The sequence below is a fragment of the Notolepis coatsorum genome (assembly GCF_963971535.1).
Source record: "Notolepis coatsorum genome assembly, chromosome: 20".
Taxonomy (NCBI): domain Eukaryota; kingdom Metazoa; phylum Chordata; class Actinopteri; order Aulopiformes; family Paralepididae; genus Notolepis; species Notolepis coatsorum.
The window spans coordinates 34,312,588-34,330,559 of record NC_140184.1 but is presented as its reverse complement, the minus strand read 5'-3'; the positions used below and the strand labels follow the sequence as shown (position 1 = coordinate 34,330,559).

General features: G+C 40.6%; 1 protein-coding gene across 3 annotated transcripts; it reads left to right on the top strand.

Moving 5' to 3' along the window:
• The first annotated feature begins 374 nt into the window (after window positions 1-374).
• Window positions 375-17,928, top strand: cln6a (CLN6 transmembrane ER protein a). 3 transcript variants are annotated; one of them, XM_084337274.1, is made up of 8 exons: window positions 375-501; window positions 912-1,029; window positions 1,155-1,253; window positions 4,620-4,808; window positions 9,411-9,466; window positions 10,942-11,064; window positions 11,172-11,447; window positions 17,356-17,927. In XM_084337274.1, exons 1-7 carry the CDS (start codon window positions 446-448, stop codon window positions 11,440-11,442), a joined length of 912 nt encoding a protein of 303 aa, XP_084193400.1. In that variant the 5' UTR covers window positions 375-445; the 3' UTR covers window positions 11,443-11,447; window positions 17,356-17,927. The 3 variants fall into 3 exon arrangements, with proteins under 3 accessions (XP_084193400.1, XP_084193399.1, XP_084193401.1); XM_084337273.1 differs by having other exon boundaries at window positions 17,353-17,925; XM_084337275.1 differs by lacking the exon at window positions 10,942-11,064 and having other exon boundaries at window positions 17,353-17,928.
• Window positions 17,929-17,972: the final 44 nt, after the last annotated feature.

Genomic DNA, 17,972 nt, shown 5'->3' with positions numbered 1-17,972 from the left:
GATTGTCTTTAATTTGCCGCTTTAACAATCGGTTTCTGCACTAAATTAACCGTACACAATGTACCAGGCGGGGCAGTTTCCCCCACGCTGCAGTTGCGTAGCAACAACAGGCAGGAAGTTGACTTCGAGAATACCTTTAGTGTCGAATCTTTATAGTCTATGGTGCACTCCAATACATTTATCAAATGTATCCGTTGATGTCCTGAGAAGGACTTTATCAAAATTAATACAACAGTTATTATCATACAGAAATATAATTTGTATTGTATAGGTTTGTTTGCTTAGTTTGTTGTGTGTAAGCTTTACACTGCAGAATCGTTCCTTTATTTTGAAAATCCCCAACCGGAAGTATTATTGTTGCTGCTGCTTACACACAGGAACGCCGGTAACTTCACTATTGCCAGAAATTCCTTTCATAAACGGACCTACACAGTAGAGTAGAAGAATGCAGTCTGTACGAAGACGCCAAGGCAATACTGTCGAGACGTCATCAAACACTTGGTTTGTACATGTCGCAGCAAATAGTACTGCAATATTACAGGTTATCTCTCAAAATTAAATGTGTGTTATTACTATGTCGTTGATCTTCAGTACAGACAGTAACATAACCAGCCTATCTGTATCTGTTCTGCTTTTCAAGAGGACACACTTCCTTGCTCGTTTGCATGCTTGCACTGTCATGTGCTTTTTTTCGTGGGTCTTGAGAACCTTTATTGCATGTTAAGCCTGTTGATACTTTGTGTGTGCTGATGTACTGTATATTAGCCCAATAAATACACAGCTGATGCTGGCCCAACCTACTGTATAACAGCATTCCACACAAACCTAATGCATTCTTATTTTATCATATTACTAAGCCCAATTTTGTATTGTTAAAATGATGTACAATTTCTATCAATGTGTGTTGACAGCAACCCTATTTCAAAGGAAAAAGTGCCATCAACAAAAGGGCCACCGTTCCATTTTGACCTATGGCTCTGTCTCACAGTGCAGAACTGGGTACTGGATTTTGGAAGGCCCATTGCCATGGTAGGGCACAACAGTACTGATTTGATTTAATTAAATTAAATTTATATATAATGCTATATCAATGGAAGTGTAAATAAATTAAATAAGAAATGCCATCCGCCTCTTTTTCTTGTATCATGTGTTAGATTATCCTTCCTCTTGATTGGTTCCCACTGAACAAACCCAGCGCTGGAGACTACTTCCACATGGCCTACAATGTCATCACCCCATTCTTAATGCTAAAGGTATGTCTGAACACAGTGCAGTGCCTTAATGAGTCTAGGATTAGCTGAAAGTGCAGACACACCATTACCACTCTCTGCAGTGCTGATACTGATTTTCAATACTTACGCCCAGTGGTGCAGTCGTAATATGGGCCAAGGCCAAACGCCACGTGCACGCCGCACGCGCATACATGTCTCTCTCCTCTTTCATGAGGCGGACCTGGGGACGAGACGGGCGGTCTTTTGTCACATAACACACGCCCAACACTCCACACACACCGTCGTTTGACCACGTATGCCCACCACTGCATACCTGCTTACGCCTGCTACCCCTTCTGGGGCATAGGACATCAACAAGCGATCTCTAGGCATCTCTGTCTTGAGCTGTTCTCTCCAGTTGGTTCCAGGCCATCTTCATGGTCTTGGTGTCTGCCTCCAGGTCTCTGCGCCAGGTGTTTCTTGTTGGGCGACCCCTTTTCCGCTTGCCCTGCGGGTTCCATGTTAGGGCGTGTCTGGTGATGGTACTTGCAGACTTTCGCAGGGTGTGGCCGATCCAGTGCCATCTGCGTTTCTTCATGTCTTGTTCGGCGGGCAGCTGGTTTGTTCTCTGCCAGAGTTTGCTGTTGCTGATGGTGTCTGGCCAATAGGATGTGGAGGATCTTCCGCAGGCAGCTGTTAATGAAGACCTGTTTTGATTTTTGATTTTCAATACTAAGCATACAATTCTTTCTGATACAGAGTAGCCATCAGATCCATTTGTTTTTACTGACCAATAAACGTATAAACTTAGACCATTATGTAGTTTTGAGGTCAAAATTGCACTGCGCCAGAGGATCAATATTGATACACCCCAGCTATGACAAATAGCTCACATGTGTCAAAGTTGCAGAAAATCAAGTGGCTTTGCTTTGATTTGTGACATGTTAAACATGGGTCTTTTCTTGGTACTTGGTTTTAGTATTGAGGAAATTATCCCAATGTTAGCCTGGTTTCGGCTCCATAACCAATACCAGTATCATTATTTATCTCCACTCTAAATCATACAGACCAATAAAATAATTGAGTATAATTTACCACTACCCGTCTAGGGCCACAAATATCACCACCATATGTGGGGGATTATGGAACTGCCAATCAGCCGTCATGAAAATAGACTTCATAAGTGCCTACACCCATAGCAAAGAACTCCAACTTCAAAGAGATTTGGATAACACCAGATAACTCGACAATGCCTGCAGATTTATCTACAGCATACACCTTCACTCACACACCAAGCCCCTCCAGACGTGGAGGCACTGGTCTTCTGGACTACAGGCATAATATTACCACCTGATCTCACCCTCTCCACCCTGGTGCTAATGGGTGACTTCAACCTGCCTGGCTCTTCCCTGTCTGCAACAGTGGTCTCTCTCCTACAATCCTTCAACCTGACCCTTGTCATGCCTCCCACCCACAAAGCTGGCAGCTCCCTGGATATCATGTTCTCCCGTGACTCCAGCATAATTAACACCATGGTAACTCCCCTCAGACCATTCATTGTATTCTTATCACTAACTCTTGTGCTAAACCTCAAACCACCTACTCCAACACAACCTGTCTCTTTCAGATGCATCCTACGCCCCCCGTCCCCTTCCACCCTCTCCTCTGACATCCTGTCAGCTCTACCCTCTAGTGAGACTTTCTCTGCTCTCTCCCCAGATACAGCAAACTCCGCCCTCTCAACCTCCTTCGACAAGCTCTGCCCCCTCGCCAACAAGCCTGCCAGCCATTCCGCACCCAGACCATGGCTGACTGGTGCAGTTAGAGAAGTAAGACAGAGCCTGAGAGCGGCCGAGAGGAAGTACTTGGTTCTCCCAACCCCCAACAAGTGCTGAATCAAGAGCCTCATCCTTCAATCTGTCCTCTTTCTCTCCCATTACAGACATCTAAGCTTTAACACTGATGACGTCGAACCGTCTACCACTAAATGGTAAATGGACTGCATTTATATATCGCTTTTATCCAAAGCACTTTACAATTTATTCCTCACATTCTACTCACTCATTCACACACCGACAGTGGGGGCAACCATGCAAGGTGCCAACCTGCTCATTGGGAGCAGTTAGCGGTTAAGAGCAGCTTTCGACACAGTCAACCATCAGATCCTGCTCACATCCTTCGCAGGAATGGGAGTTGTAGGTTCTGCGCTGGCATGGCTGTCATCCTATCTCAACGACCGCTCCTACCAAGTATCATGGAGAGGCACCCTGTCTGCCCCCCACCTCAGACAGGTGTCCCCCAGGGCTTGGTCCTTGGACCCCCTTCTCTGTCTACACCAAATCTCTCTGTAACATCACATCTCATGCCATCTCATATCACGGCAATGCTGATGACATTAAACTCTTCCTCTCCTTTCCTCCCTCAGTTACCTAAGTCTCTGAATGGATCTCGGCCTGCCTGTCTGAAAATTCTGTCTGGATGATGACCAATCACCAATCACTGAACCTAAGCAAAAACTCCCTGACCACCAAGAACCTATGTGTAGTACTAGTCCTTGATGACCGGCTGAACTTCTCTGCTTACATTGCCTCAACAACCAGAACCTGCAAATTCTTCTTGAGCAACGTCAGAAGGATCCACTCCTTCCTGACAAAAGAAGCCAACCAACTCCTTCTGCAATCAACAGTCATGTCTCGCCTCGACTACTGCAATGCTTCCACCAAGGCACTTCAACTAATACCACAGCAGCCTGCCTGATCTCCAATCTACCAATGTTACCCCACTTCTTGGAGAGCTGCACTGGCTTCCCATATTGCCGCACAAATCCGCTTCAAGGTGCTTGACTTGGCATACAGTGCAGGGAGGGGAACGGTTCCCTCTTACCTCCGGTCACACCCTCAAGACCCCTACACTCTCTATCTTCTGACCGCCTCAGACCCACTTCTATTTGAGCTCCTGGGGGGTCATCAAAGCGAAGCAGGCTATTCTCGGTCCTCATTCCAAAATGGTGGAATGGACTTCTCACCACAGTCAGGACAGCTGAAACCCTCCCAATTTCCACTGTCGACTAAAAACACATTTATTCAATCTATTTCTGATTTTTTTTTAATAATAATTATAGAAAATACCCTCTATTCATACTGTCTTATACTATTATGAACTTTGCTACTAAGTAATCTACTGTGCCTATATTACTACCTACTATGCTAATTATGTATATACTACTATGCACTCAAGAGTGTAGCACTCAAGTTTGACACTGTATGATGAACAATATCACTTACCTTTAGCTGCCAGAGTTGTACCTTTTTGTACAGAACCTCACTTTGGATAAAAGCTAAATGAGTAAATCTATTATAGTAGATATGCTGTAATGAGTGTCTATGTGTATCTTTGCACTCTGTTTAGTTGATCGAGCGCAGTCCCAGGGCACTGCCACGCTCGGCGGTCTATCTCTGTATCATCACCTTCGTCATGGGAGCCAGCATCCACCTGGTGGGTGACTCCATCAACCACCGGCTCATCCTGAGTGGCTACCAGCTCCATCTGTCTGTCAGGGAGAATCCAATCATCAAAGACCTGAAACCTGCCTCGCTGGTAGGCCTTATTCCATGATAGGAATGCTTTTGCAACGGTTGCACACGGTCTGTGTAATCTTGGAGACCCCCCCTCCAAATTTTGATATGCTTATAACGTATATACGCATACATATAATATTCATAGCATATGAAAAAGACTACACTAACATTTTCTTTTAATTAAAGATCCACTTGACTTGATTGACATCCTAATGTACCTGCTAGGGATGGAACGGTTCATGTAAAGAAATCTGAAATTCCGGTACACTTTGCTACTGTAGAACTCTTTGCAGTAAATTACTAAATCACGTGTGCGGTGTGTGGACCTATAGAGTGCGTTGTTGTTGTGACTCATGTAGAGGTAACATTTCCTATCATACAACATTGAAAATGGGGAATACTAATTACTTCAGTTAACGTTAGTAACTGGAACCTGCTGCATTTAAAAAACCCAGTGGAATCTTTTGCCCAGGCGAGTTAGGAGTGCGGCTGTCAGTCAGTTTGTCAGTTTGTGAGGAAGACGAGCTAAATCACTTAATATTTGCCAGCATAATTTAAGTCTGCTGTTTGGGTGCATTAAAGGGAAGTGGTATTTTTTTGTTTGTTAAAATAAGTGGTCTACGTGTTAAATTAATAGCTCTACATTCCAACAGTCATCACTAATATAGAGTGTTTGGTCAGTTACATGGGTCTCCCAGTCCCTCCACTCTGCAGTAAACAGAAAATAAATGTTCTGGTGTCCTGTTTTTACTTTATCCAATCAGGAGAAAAATTGACACAAATTTGAAATAAATAATAGTTTTAAGCAAATGTGTCATTGAAATAAGTAAAATAATGTACCAGTAAATTTGGCTTGGCAGGATTTCTTGAAATAAGTAATGATATCTAGGGTTCTCTCTCCTGATTGGATAAAATGGGAAAGGGGTACCAGGAAATGTATGTTCTGTTTACTGCAGAGTGGAGGGACTGGGAGACCATGTTACTGACCAAACACTTTATATCAGTGACGGCAGTCAGAATGTAGAACTATTTAACACTTATTTGAACAAATAAATTACCTCTTACAGAACATTTGTAAGCAATAATTGGGTATCACAAGGCATATGTGAATATTAATATATTTAACGTTATGGTTCTGCTTCATTAACGAGTAAGGAGAGATTCAGGGAAGGAGGCAAGAGCACAGTTACTACAGCAAAGTTACCCTCAAGAGAAATATAGTTTGATTAACTAAAGGTACTTGGAAAAAGTCATTCAAACTACTTTTATATATATTTTAATAACATCTGTAATGCAATATAAAATGATATAGGCTAACACAAAATGAAGATACATGAGGTTTCACTCAAGAGAGGAGAGGCAGTGGTAAATTAAATAAATACATAAAAAGTCCTTTATTTTCTAATATCCTCCAGCCAAAATTGTAGTTTCAGTGTAGCTGTCAAAATGTAAAAAAACATTTAACATTTAAACATAACATTTAAACGTTTAAAGGCATAAAAGGTCATTTTAAAACAGCATGTGTGTGAAGCACATCGTACAAAGTGGTAGAAGACTAGGTTAAAAATGTCAACAGAGCCTGCCTCTCTAATATCTTTGGGTGTAGCTGATCCACAGTCCTGCCTCTCTAGTATATTTGGATATACTGTTCCACAGTCCTGCCTCTCTAGTATATTTGGGTGTAGCTGATCCACAGTCCTGCCTCTCTAGTATATTTGGGTGTAGCTGATCCACAGTCCTGCCTCTCTAGTATATTTGGGTGTAGCTGATTCACAGTCCTGCCTCTCTAGTATATTTGGGTGTAGCTGATCCACAGTCCTGGCTCTCTAGTATATTTGGGTGTAGCTGATCCACAGTCCTGCCTCTCTAGTATATTTGGGTGTAGCTGATCCACAGTTTGGGAGCATATAGCTGAAAAAAGCTTTTGAGTATCTAGAAACGCAGCAGTAGAGGACCTAAGGGCTTGTGAAGGAACATGAATGTGATGTAGGCCGGTCCTAAGCCATTGATAGTTCAAGTTTGCTTGGTTCTGTATGACCCTCCTGAAATTGTGCTTCATACAGTTAAAAGGATAAAGACCAAACACTATAGAAAATATACGAAACAAAACATTTACAAAATGCAAAAACGAAATGCTAAATTAGGTAGAGAGGTGTATACAAGTAGAAGGACTTTTAAATCAATTCCAGAAGATTCAGGGAACCAGTGCACTAAGAAGTGTTATTTCTCAATTATGGATATTGTGTATTAGCAGAGATATGCACATATTTTAATGTTTTGCTGCAGCTGGCCATCTTTTTGAAAATGAGCATATAGGGTCCCCTCCTATTAATGTTTTTGTGCATACTGTAAGCCATGCCTCTCCACCCTATTGATTTCAGAGCATCACAAGTTGAACATTAACATATTTTAATGGGTGTGGTGGAGGCGTGAACTGTCCCACGCAAAGCAGAGCTATTAAATTATGTTAATGTGCGCTGGAAGGACATCCTGTTTATACCATGGCCGACGGCCAAAGATAAAAAATCAAATCAAAATAAGGAGCATTTATTAAAGTTTTCATGCTTTTTGCATTCAACATTAACACTTGTGTGGACTCACTACATAATGTCCTGCAAGATAATGTTATGCTAGCAGACATTATGGTCGCTATAGCATTACCTAAGGTTTGCAAACATTTAACATGATCTACAGTAACAGTAAACCCATTTAGACCTAAAACGCCTGCTAATAATGCATTATATAGCCTGCATATACACACAAATGGGTTTCCCGGTTTCAATGGGTTAACACAAAGCTTAGGTCGCTATCCAGCCATATAATTCACATTTAATTGTATTACCCTTATGCAACGCTAGCGACTATAATATCTTCTAGCATAACATTAGCTTTCTAGCTGACGACAAACTAGTTCCAGGTATTATTCACATTCCCAAGTGTCACTGTTGTATACAAAATGCATGGAAACATGAATAAATGCTCCTTATTTTATTTTATTATTTGGCCGTTGGCCATGGTATAGATGGGATAATGCCCTTCAAGAGCTACATTAATATATTTTAATGGACCTGGTGGAGGCAAAATATAATTTGTTAATGTACAGCTCGTCAGGATTTTTTTTAGACGAGATAAAAGTGATCTTAATTACTATCGCCCCATCTCTAAATTGTCAAATAAAAAATCCTGGAAGCATTGGTAAACTGCCAACTCGAGACTTTTCTAGCAAGGGATTCTACATTGAGCTCTCACCAATCCGGTTTCAGGGCACAACATAGAACCATCTCTGCTACATCTTTAATTTAAAATTATATTGCGTCTGTGATTGATGTGCAGCTCCCTGAGCATTCCATAGCTTTTGCATAGATTGTCAAATATCAGATTTGGCACTATATTCTGTAGATGGTTTCACAATTACCTCTCTCAAAGACAACAGTGCGTAAAAGTGGGTAACTAATGTTAAATCAGATAACAAAAGGTGTCCCTCAAGATTCGATACTAGGACTGGTCCTTTCCACTATTTATATGAATGATTGTTGTCTTATCTTTAAATAGCTGTAATGTCCATCTTTATGCAGATTACACAGTTTTATGCTGTTGGTCTACCTATCTGGTCTATACAGTTGACTATTGATAATCTGCATTGCTTCGACACTTCGAAAAGCACTTAACTTCTGTTAAATGCTGATAAAACTTACGCTTAAGGAGAGATAAGGAATGCAGAGGTGCTGACCACGATGAAACTAAAGTGGCGTGAAGGGAGGTAGTCGCACAATACCTTGAAGACTGCCATGTCGAAACATTGATGAACTATTCTTGCATCGAGGCTATGAGTGGGTGACTAGCTGTCTTCATGCAAATGCTGATAAAACAAAATACATGCTGTTCTTGAGAGCTAAAATTGATTATAGTAAATTTCAGATCTGCACTTTAAATGGTACAGAATACCATTGGTAAGGAGTACGACAGAGAGCTACGTAGGTGAAGATGTCCACTATGTTGTCAACGATGTCACTTAATGTCCACATGTATATCCATTGTCTCAGTTGCTAGTTTCTATTTTCCGCAGACTCTACAAACCTTGCTAAACAGCCGGAAAATTACCTGGGGGGGGGGGGGGGGGGGGGGGTTCAGGAAACATGTAAATTGCTTTGGATAAAAGCATCAGCTAAATGACTAAATGTAAACGTCTAGAAAACTGATGGGCCTCTGAGATGACAGGGTGTATTTGGTGGCTAAAGCTTATTGTATCCTCAGAATAAACTGTTGATCCAGTCAGTGGTTCCACTTAATACGATTAGGTTGCCTTGCATTCAGTGATATCTCACCAGCTTATATAATGACATTTAGTGGAGGAGGATGCTGTTACTGTGTTTTTTACATGATGAAAAAGCAAGTGCCTTCTACATTAAAGGTAGTAATTCCAACCAGTAAGCAATAGGTGGCACTATTGCATCGGGAACTGGGTACCATATTTGCAGCATGCCATCACAGAATGTAGTATTTGTGAAATGAAAGTCATGAGCATTTATACATGTATAACATTCAACCTTTATACGATTATTAAATACTATTTACTATTTAGTAAAGCTGTAACTAACATGTACATTTCTTTCTTCTTTAGATTGATTCTTTTGAGCTACTGTATTACTACGATGAGCAACTTGGACATTTAATGTGGTAGGTGATATATACCGGTATGAAATGATCAGATGTGTGTATATGATCAGGGATGTAGTGGAGGGTAAACCCACCTAAACTGAGTTTATCCATATTTGTCTTTGTGAAATAGAGTTGACCTGCCTTTTTAAGCCAACATTATCATTGAAATGAATATGTTGGTGATAATTGACGTTTTGATCGACAGCAGGTGATCGTTTGGTGTTCTGTTAATTTACCGTTGCCTAAGAAAGGGTTGCATATTGCTCACATAAATGTCTGTAGTTTGCCAAATAAGATGAATGGTATTTGTAATGTGTTAATACCAATTATATTCATGTTCTAGCAATCACTGAGTCACATCTATCACTGATGGGCAAATCCATCTTTATGGGTACAATCTCATAAGAAAGGATAATAATGGATTTGGGGAGGTGTGGCAATGTATATTCAAAATAATTTGAGGCTGTATGGGTACAGTTGCATCTACCTTATCAAGCACCGCTAATAATTGGATGTGCATATTAACCGCCTAGCCCAAATGTGACCTATTCAGATGATTTATGTACTAGTCTAGACGATGCTAATATTTTTATGGGAGTTTTTATTCATTCATATTTTAATGAATATTAATTGGAATGATGATAAGAATACTAACAGAACAGAATTACTATGATTTATAGAGCGATGTAATATGACACATGAAATATGGATGTAATATGAAACATGAAAAAGGGATGTAATATTAAATATGAAATTGGGATGTAATATGAAACAGATAATTGGTGTTTTGATCATCGACAGCAGGTGATCGTTTTCTCACCTTTATTTTACCACTGCATCACTGCTTATGACTCATATGTTGAAAATCCGAGTTACTGTAAGAAGGATTAGGGTGCTATTTTGACACCCTGCATCCTATATCTATGAACCATCTTATCACCCTTGGAAGAATGATCGATTTATCAGTGAGTTAACATTGTGCGTCACTAGCGAATGACAGGCAGGTTATATATCCCAATGATTTGACATGCCCTTTCCAATAGAGGTCTACCGTAGATATACTCTGAATTGTTATTACCGGTAGTTGATATGATATGTTGGTTAAAGGGGCACTTCATCAAAAAACAATGCTGATTTATTTTGCACATACTCTTGACACACATCCCAAAACAGTTTTGCACACATTCATTTAGTTTGACAGTTATTGAAAGCAATTGAGTTTAAATATAGCCACCAGTGATGTCATCGGGGACATTGAATCCTATGAGACGAAAAATGGCAATACCTTGTCTTATAGGGACTGCTACCAGATTCAGTGTCCCCGATGACATCACTGGTGGCCAGTAAACTAATTTGAGTTTACTCTCAGTAACAGTAAAACTAAATGAAAGTGTTTTGGGATGTGTGTGAGATTATGTGCAAAATAAATGAGCATTGTTTTTTGATGAAGTGCCCCTTTAAATATTTGACTGACTCTTTTCGCTCCATATCAGGTATATTCCTTTCTTCATCATCATTTTCCTCTACTTCACTGGCTGCTTCACCCAAGCCAAAGAACAAAAGAACATTCCCCTATCTGGTTGGCTGTTACTGGGGCCCAGTGCTCTCTATTATTGGTCAGTTCCCTCAACATTTCATTTGAGAACCTACTGTGAGCCCTCTGAAGATCAGGGTTTTTCTCTGAAGCTCTTCACACGTTTCTCTCTCTCTCTTTCCATTTCAGGTACTTGGTCACAGAAGGTCAGATATTTGAACTATTTCTCCTCGCATTCCTTGCCATGGTTTCCATGGTGACACATCAGCACCACAAGGGCTTCAGCCCAGACAGCAATGGCCAGTTTCTTTTCTACAGTTTCGCTGTTACCATGGGCCTTGTGGCCGTGTGGGTGGCCTACTTATGGAACGACCCAGTTCTACGCAAAAAGTATCCAGGCATCATCTATGTCCCAGAGCCCTGGTCTTACTACACCTTGCACATCAAGGACAGCCACTGAGTCTGGTAAGTGGATGGTCTGTAATAAGCCTGATGGAAATGGGATGCACTCATCATAACACCTTTTGACTGCCAATAACCATTCTGCATGCTATTTTTAGGCCACTCCTAAGTAGCATCCATTATAGAGTACCACTCCAAGACACATGAAGTTATTGGAGGTGCTTGATAAGGTAGATGCAACTGTGCCCATACAGCTAATTTTGAATAGCACATGTACTGAGACATACATTAATCTGATCTTTACTAGTGTACCACAACAGTGTTCCAAGTGCTTGTGTGTTTACTGTTACCTGGTCGGACACAACATTGTATCTATAACTAAAATAACCAAGATTCCAAAAAGACCACCCAGAGTAATAGTAAAGGAGTTTTAAGAGATTTAATTGTAAGAAATTCAAGAGGAGGGCGCTCCAGTAGCACACCATGTACCGGCGACCACGCTGCGTCGCGGATCGGCTGACCCGAGTTCGATTCCCGGACCCGCCGTCATTTGCCAAATGTCTTCCCCTGCTCTCTCTCCCGTTTCACCCTCACTGTATCTGTCGGTCATGTTTGACCAGGAAAAGCGATAAACGCTAAAAAATAAAGTTTAAAAAAAAGAAAAAAATTCAAGAGGGATTTAGCCTGCGGCATGGTCATGCTGGACCTACAAAAGGCCTTCGACACTGTCAATCACTCCATTCTGATTGACAAGCTAAAAGCAATAGACCTGTCGCTAAACCACGCCCCCTTTGAAAACTCGGACAAACAAAGACGACCGTGAATGACTCTCGTTGACGATGGCCGCAGGCAGCCCCTTTCCTGACTGTGATGCAAGCCTTGCTTCACAGTCACGAAAGGGGCTAGGCTGCGGGAGATTTACCACAGCAGGTAATAGACCTGTTTTTTAAAGATAATACAAATATTTCATCTAGAAGCAGACAGAGAGGGTTACAATATGCAGTGGAAAAGTACGTTCATGAGATACACATTTACCTTAGACCTCCATGGTGATGCAAGCATTAGCTATAGATAACGTCTCAAGCATTATTTACAGTTGACTTGATTGAAGATTACAAGAACTATGACGATAATCCATGATTACTACTATTGCTGATACATTTAGTTTAAGGCTAGTGATCCAACGCAGTATACGAGCTAGACCCGACAGTTGTGTCACTAGTCACTAGAATGAGGAAAAAAGTGAGAGCTGTCACTTGCCAACAATCCTCCTCCATAAAGGGGTGAGACGTCAGAGAATGGTATGCTGCACATTCTAGTGTACATCAGGTCAAATGATTGATTACACTAACTATAAATGTATAGTGATAGAGACCAAAGTAGAAATACCTAATAATAAAATAGACCTAATAGGGGGCGACAGTGGCTTGGGAGTAGAGCAGTCGTCTGGTAATCCGGAGGTTCCCGGTTTGATTCTCGCTCCTCCCAGGCAGCGTGTCGAAGTGTCCTTGAGCAAGACACTGATGAGCAGGTTGGCACCTTGCATGGTTGCCTCCACCGTCGGTGTGTGAATGTGTGAGTGAATGGGTAAGATGTGAGAAACAAATTGTAAAGCGCTTTGGATAAAAGCGCTACAGTATATAAATACAGCCATTTACCATTTACCAAAATACCTGTAAATCACAGTATAATGGTACACCCAACCCCCTCCAATGTACAGTTTTTACGTCAAATGTATATACTTCCTTTTCTGGACTCTTTTTGTATCACAAACAGTACTGTATTTGCAAATCTGGTATGTCATAAATGTATAGATGTAGCAGTACTGTCTATCTGTATGTCATGTATGTCATATATGTCCTGATGAATTGAAAATGGGGGACCCTGATGTAAACAAGACGAAAGTCTTTCTCTGGTTTGCATCCCCTTAACAATTGTGTGTTGTACTGTATTGTATTGTACCTGTAACTGAGGGGTTACAAAACCCTGACTGTATTAAAGAGTGTGATAGATTAAACCACTACTACATATTATTATTATTATTACTTGCCAGACAGTACAGTTATTATGGCAGACACTCAAATAGACGGCACGGTGACAAAGAGATATCATTTACAGTATTTTATTATTATGCAGAAGATACAACTGATAATTACTGGGTCGCTCTTTTATGGCGAATGATATTAGAAAGTCAGAGAGTAGCAAAGTCAGTGGGAATGAATAATTCCTAGGCTAAGTATACTAGACCAGACGCCGCCTGGCGTGGGATGGCAATATATGGCAAAACGAGGGTACAGCTGGAGACTGGTGATATCCTCCCACAGAGTTGTAAGCTCCAGAGGAATGAAGAATGTACGGATACTCAGGCTGGTCACTTGAAGAAAAGGGGTTCTCATACGGATCCGGTCTTTATAATCCAAGTGCTCGGTAGCAAGGTAATAGCTGTAATCCAATGCCCGATAGCAATGATGATAGCCAGCCAGCTTCGTCCCCGAAGCTAGCCCGATGTAGAATCTTCAGGGTAGTTAAATCCAAACGACAAGGGTATTAACGATGCTCTTCTCCACGGTACTACGTTTCCACAATCACTATAATCCAACCAATAATGGTTCTACAATATCGCCGCGGTAGGTTCCAATGCGCACATGTCCAATAGTTCTGCTACTAGGCCCACCTCGTGTTCTGGCACTAATTACTTTAAGTCCACACACACTTGCTAAGGTTCACGCTAGTTACTAAACGAACTAACTGCTTGTTAATGCTGCACACCGAACGAACTGCTGTAATACGATTCACACTAAATGACGACTCTTTACTTCACGTTAAGTTAGGTCGGACTTGACTCTGCTACTATACGCTAGGTTCAACTACTGCTGTTGCATTACTTCGGACGAACTTCACGTTACTGCATTAGGTCGAACTTCTACGAACTTCACACACGAACGCCGAACACCGAACTGCTACTGTTTGCGCCTTCCACAATATATATACTTAGAGGGCTTTCTAGTGCGCAACCGAAGCTCTTGTCTGGAATCAATGCGCTGGCCCCAGGCATGTCTCAACTTGTCCAGACTCGTCTTTGAACTTGTCTGAGGGGCGCGATTCTTGGCGCCGCCAACGTCAAGGGCATTATCCAATGAGGAAAGCGAATAATGCTATGATTCAAACGGAGGCTTAAAGGGATATAGCTTATATATATAAATAATATACAAGTTATATAAAACAATAAAACGTAGATTCTCAGTATTAATCTGGCCCTTCAGAACAGTACCCATTCTGCAAGTTTTCAATCAATCAATCAATCAATCAATCAAGCCTCTGAATGCTTCACAACATGTTTACTGAAGTGATGAATCACCATGCTCCAATTCTGCTCCATGGCTATAGATGAGGAACTTAATAAGGCATTCATGAAAAGAAATGAGGCTGTATTTTTTAGATCCATTTTAGAATCTGACCAACAGATCTATAGAAGACTACGCAATTATACATTGAAACTGAATCGCAATAAGAAGGCCTCATTTTATGAAAAGGAATTCATGGAATGTGACAATTATTAAAAAAAAACACATGCTGGGAACAAATAATGCACAGTAGGGCTGCTTGATTATGGCAAAAATCATAATCACGGTTATTTTGATTGATATTGAAATCACAATTATTAAACATGATTACTCATTGATTTGAGAGCAAATCAACAACAATTGAAATAGTTTTACCTTTCTTCTCGACTAAAGGCTGCTTTTCTGTCATCTTACTACAAGTTACCAAAGACGCTTCAAAATAACTGGAGAAACGTGCCATGGCTCCTCCTCCTTCTCAACACGAGATGAAACTACTGTTGGGGCTTGGGGGGAGATGCACTGCATTTACAACACAAGACAAGATGAGAGCAACACGGCATGCAGCACAATAATCATTTTATCTCGATTATCTTGTTTTTATGATCGTGGGAAGACAAAATCATAATTGAAATTGAAACTCGATTAATCGCCCAGCCCTAATGCACAGTACCATCATTTGTTGAAGAGAATGGAAGAATTATCACAAAGCCTGCTGACATTGCCAATCATTATGTTGCTTATTTTGAAAGCTAAATTAATAGATTCAAATAAATGATTAATTCTTCCAACTCCAAAGAATCTCTCATTAATCTGATTGATGTTAAACAAAATGTGTTTATTTTCTCTATTCTTGGTAACAACTGAAGAGGTCATGAAATAGCTGGAATCACTTCCTGATGGAAAAGCTACAGGCTGTGATTTATTGGACAACATGTTATTGATAGACGCTGCTACTCAGGTTGCTCAGATTGCTTGAGGTATTTGTATAATTGGTCGATTGAAATGGGGGAGTTCCTAGGGTATTGAAGGAAGCTACGCTATGTCCAATTCCCCAAAATAGCAAAGAACCCTTTCTCACCACAGATTAGTCTCTTACCCACATGTAGCAAAATATTGGAAAGTATAATTAGTAAACAGACTTGTTCATACTGTATATGGAAACTAATGTTTTTTATTAAAAAAAATTCAAAATTATGTTTTTGGTAGGTTTTTACTACCGGGCAGTCCGGTAGAGAGAGAGAGAGGAAGAACGGGAGACAGAGCGGGGGGAAGACATTCGGCAAAGGACGCTGGGTCCGGGAATCGAACCCGGGTCGGCCGCGTCGCAACGCAGCGTGTTACATGGTTCGCCACTTGGGCGCCGGAAACTAATGTTTTGATCTCTGTCAATACGCATGCATACCACAATGATCATTCCACAGGGACTGCCCTTATCAAAATGACAGATCAATGGCTAGAACAAATTGATTTGGGAAAATCAGTTAGTGTACTATTTTGGGATTTTAGTGCAGCATTTGATTTGGTGGATCATAGTATATTACAGGTTTCATTCATATGTATCTGAAAGAACACAATCTGTTTATTCTAAATGGATCTTTTTCTATTCTTCTGAATATAGACCTAGAGTGTGGTGTGCCTCAAGGCAGTTGTCTTGGGCCTATATTTGATTTATATGCGTTTACTGTATACAGTATGTGCACTAATCAAATCACAGATCACAATTTTTGCAGATGATACAACTGTGTATGCACCAGGTTCTTCGAGTGTAGAAATACAGACATTGCTTCAAGACCTAGACAGAATCAAAGAATGGGTTAATAAACAAACGTGTGTTGAATGAAGAAAACAAAAGTAAGCTTATGGGTTCTGGGAGGAAAAGGCAAGCATACCCCTGCTTACAGCTCATGACAGATGGTGCAAAGATTGAACAGGTAGATGAGAACAGACCGTTAGGTGTCCAATTTGTTGCCTGTCTTGGACATTACATATCTTATCTGCGTAAGAAGCTGGTTAGGATTGGTGGAATGTTTGGTAGAATAGCTAATTATTTACCCAGTGACAAGTGACCCATGCTCTAATTGGGAGTCAATTGAATTACTGTGCTACCATTTGGGGTAATGCAATCAGTAGGCTCCAAACTGCACTAAATAAGGCTGCAATAATTATTATTCGATATGCACGAGACACCCCTGTTAAAGAAAGACATAAAATAGTGGAGTGGTCACCAGTTAAGGATATAATAATTCATTTTATAAATTGCAGGTTAAAAAGTGGCCCAAACTGCTGGAAAGCAGGTTCCAGTAGGTGAAAGAGAGACATTTAGTTAACACCAGAGCAGCTAACACAAGTAATTATGTACTACCCAATGCAGAGCTTTATACTGTCGCCTTTAGACCATTCATTTGGACAAATATGTTGAAAATCTTTTATGATTTGAGAGCTCTAACATATATCATACGAAGCATATATCTATGTGTAAAAAATACAGAAAGTCTAGTCTCCTTGCTGTAAAAATGTTGTACATGTTTCCGGTATATCAACTAGTTTAGCCTCGTATCAGCTTGATATCTGCTACCGGCTTGTACATTTTCTTCAAATAACTAATGGATTACTCCATTTTCCAGTAGGTATCTACTGGCTATGGAATCACCTGGACTCCGATAGAGTAAATGGAAGTTTTACTACTCTGAACTAAAGGACTGGCACCCTCAACATCTCCTTTTCTTCCAGTTTACTCAGATTTGATGGCTACAGCCCAATATCCAGAATTATTGCATTTCTCCTTTGATTTTTACCCTGGTGTGTGCACTGCTTTTGGACTGTGGGGGGAATGGGAATTTTTTGTGGAAATGCTGTCACCCTGTTCATGCATTCATAGCTTCTATAGTCTGGATAACACATGGAAGAGTAGAGAAGTACTCTGAGAAGTAGATAGACTGGTGGCCTATATTGTCTCCTGCTGATACAGCCTTGTATTTGTATTGTGAGAGTTGAGTTGGAGATCTTTTTTTCAATGTGATTTTAGATAGTTTGACAGCGATTGGTTGTATTTTTGTAATCAGGTTTTTATATAAAATGGATAAATTAACCTTGTGTGTTTGTACAGTATGTATGTATACGTATGTGTGTGTGTATGTATTTATGTGAACAGATATGGGATTTCTGTACAGTCGTTTTTAAGGACATCTAGTTGAAATTATTACAGTTGTTGTGTAACCTTTGCAAAATGTGTTCTTTTCTCACT

Bases quoted from the DNA above. Each gene is read 5' to 3' on its own strand.
- cln6a (XM_084337274.1), top strand. From the start codon at position 446: ATGCAGTCTGTACGAAGACGCCAAGGCAATACTGTCGAGACGTCATCA. The intron at 1,030-1,154 runs GTAGGGCACAAC...ATCATGTGTTAG, and splicing joins TTGGAAGGCCCATTGCCATG to ATTATCCTTCCTCTTGATTG. The intron at 11,065-11,171 runs GTCAGTTCCCTC...TTTCCATTTCAG, and splicing joins CCCAGTGCTCTCTATTATTG to GTACTTGGTCACAGAAGGTC.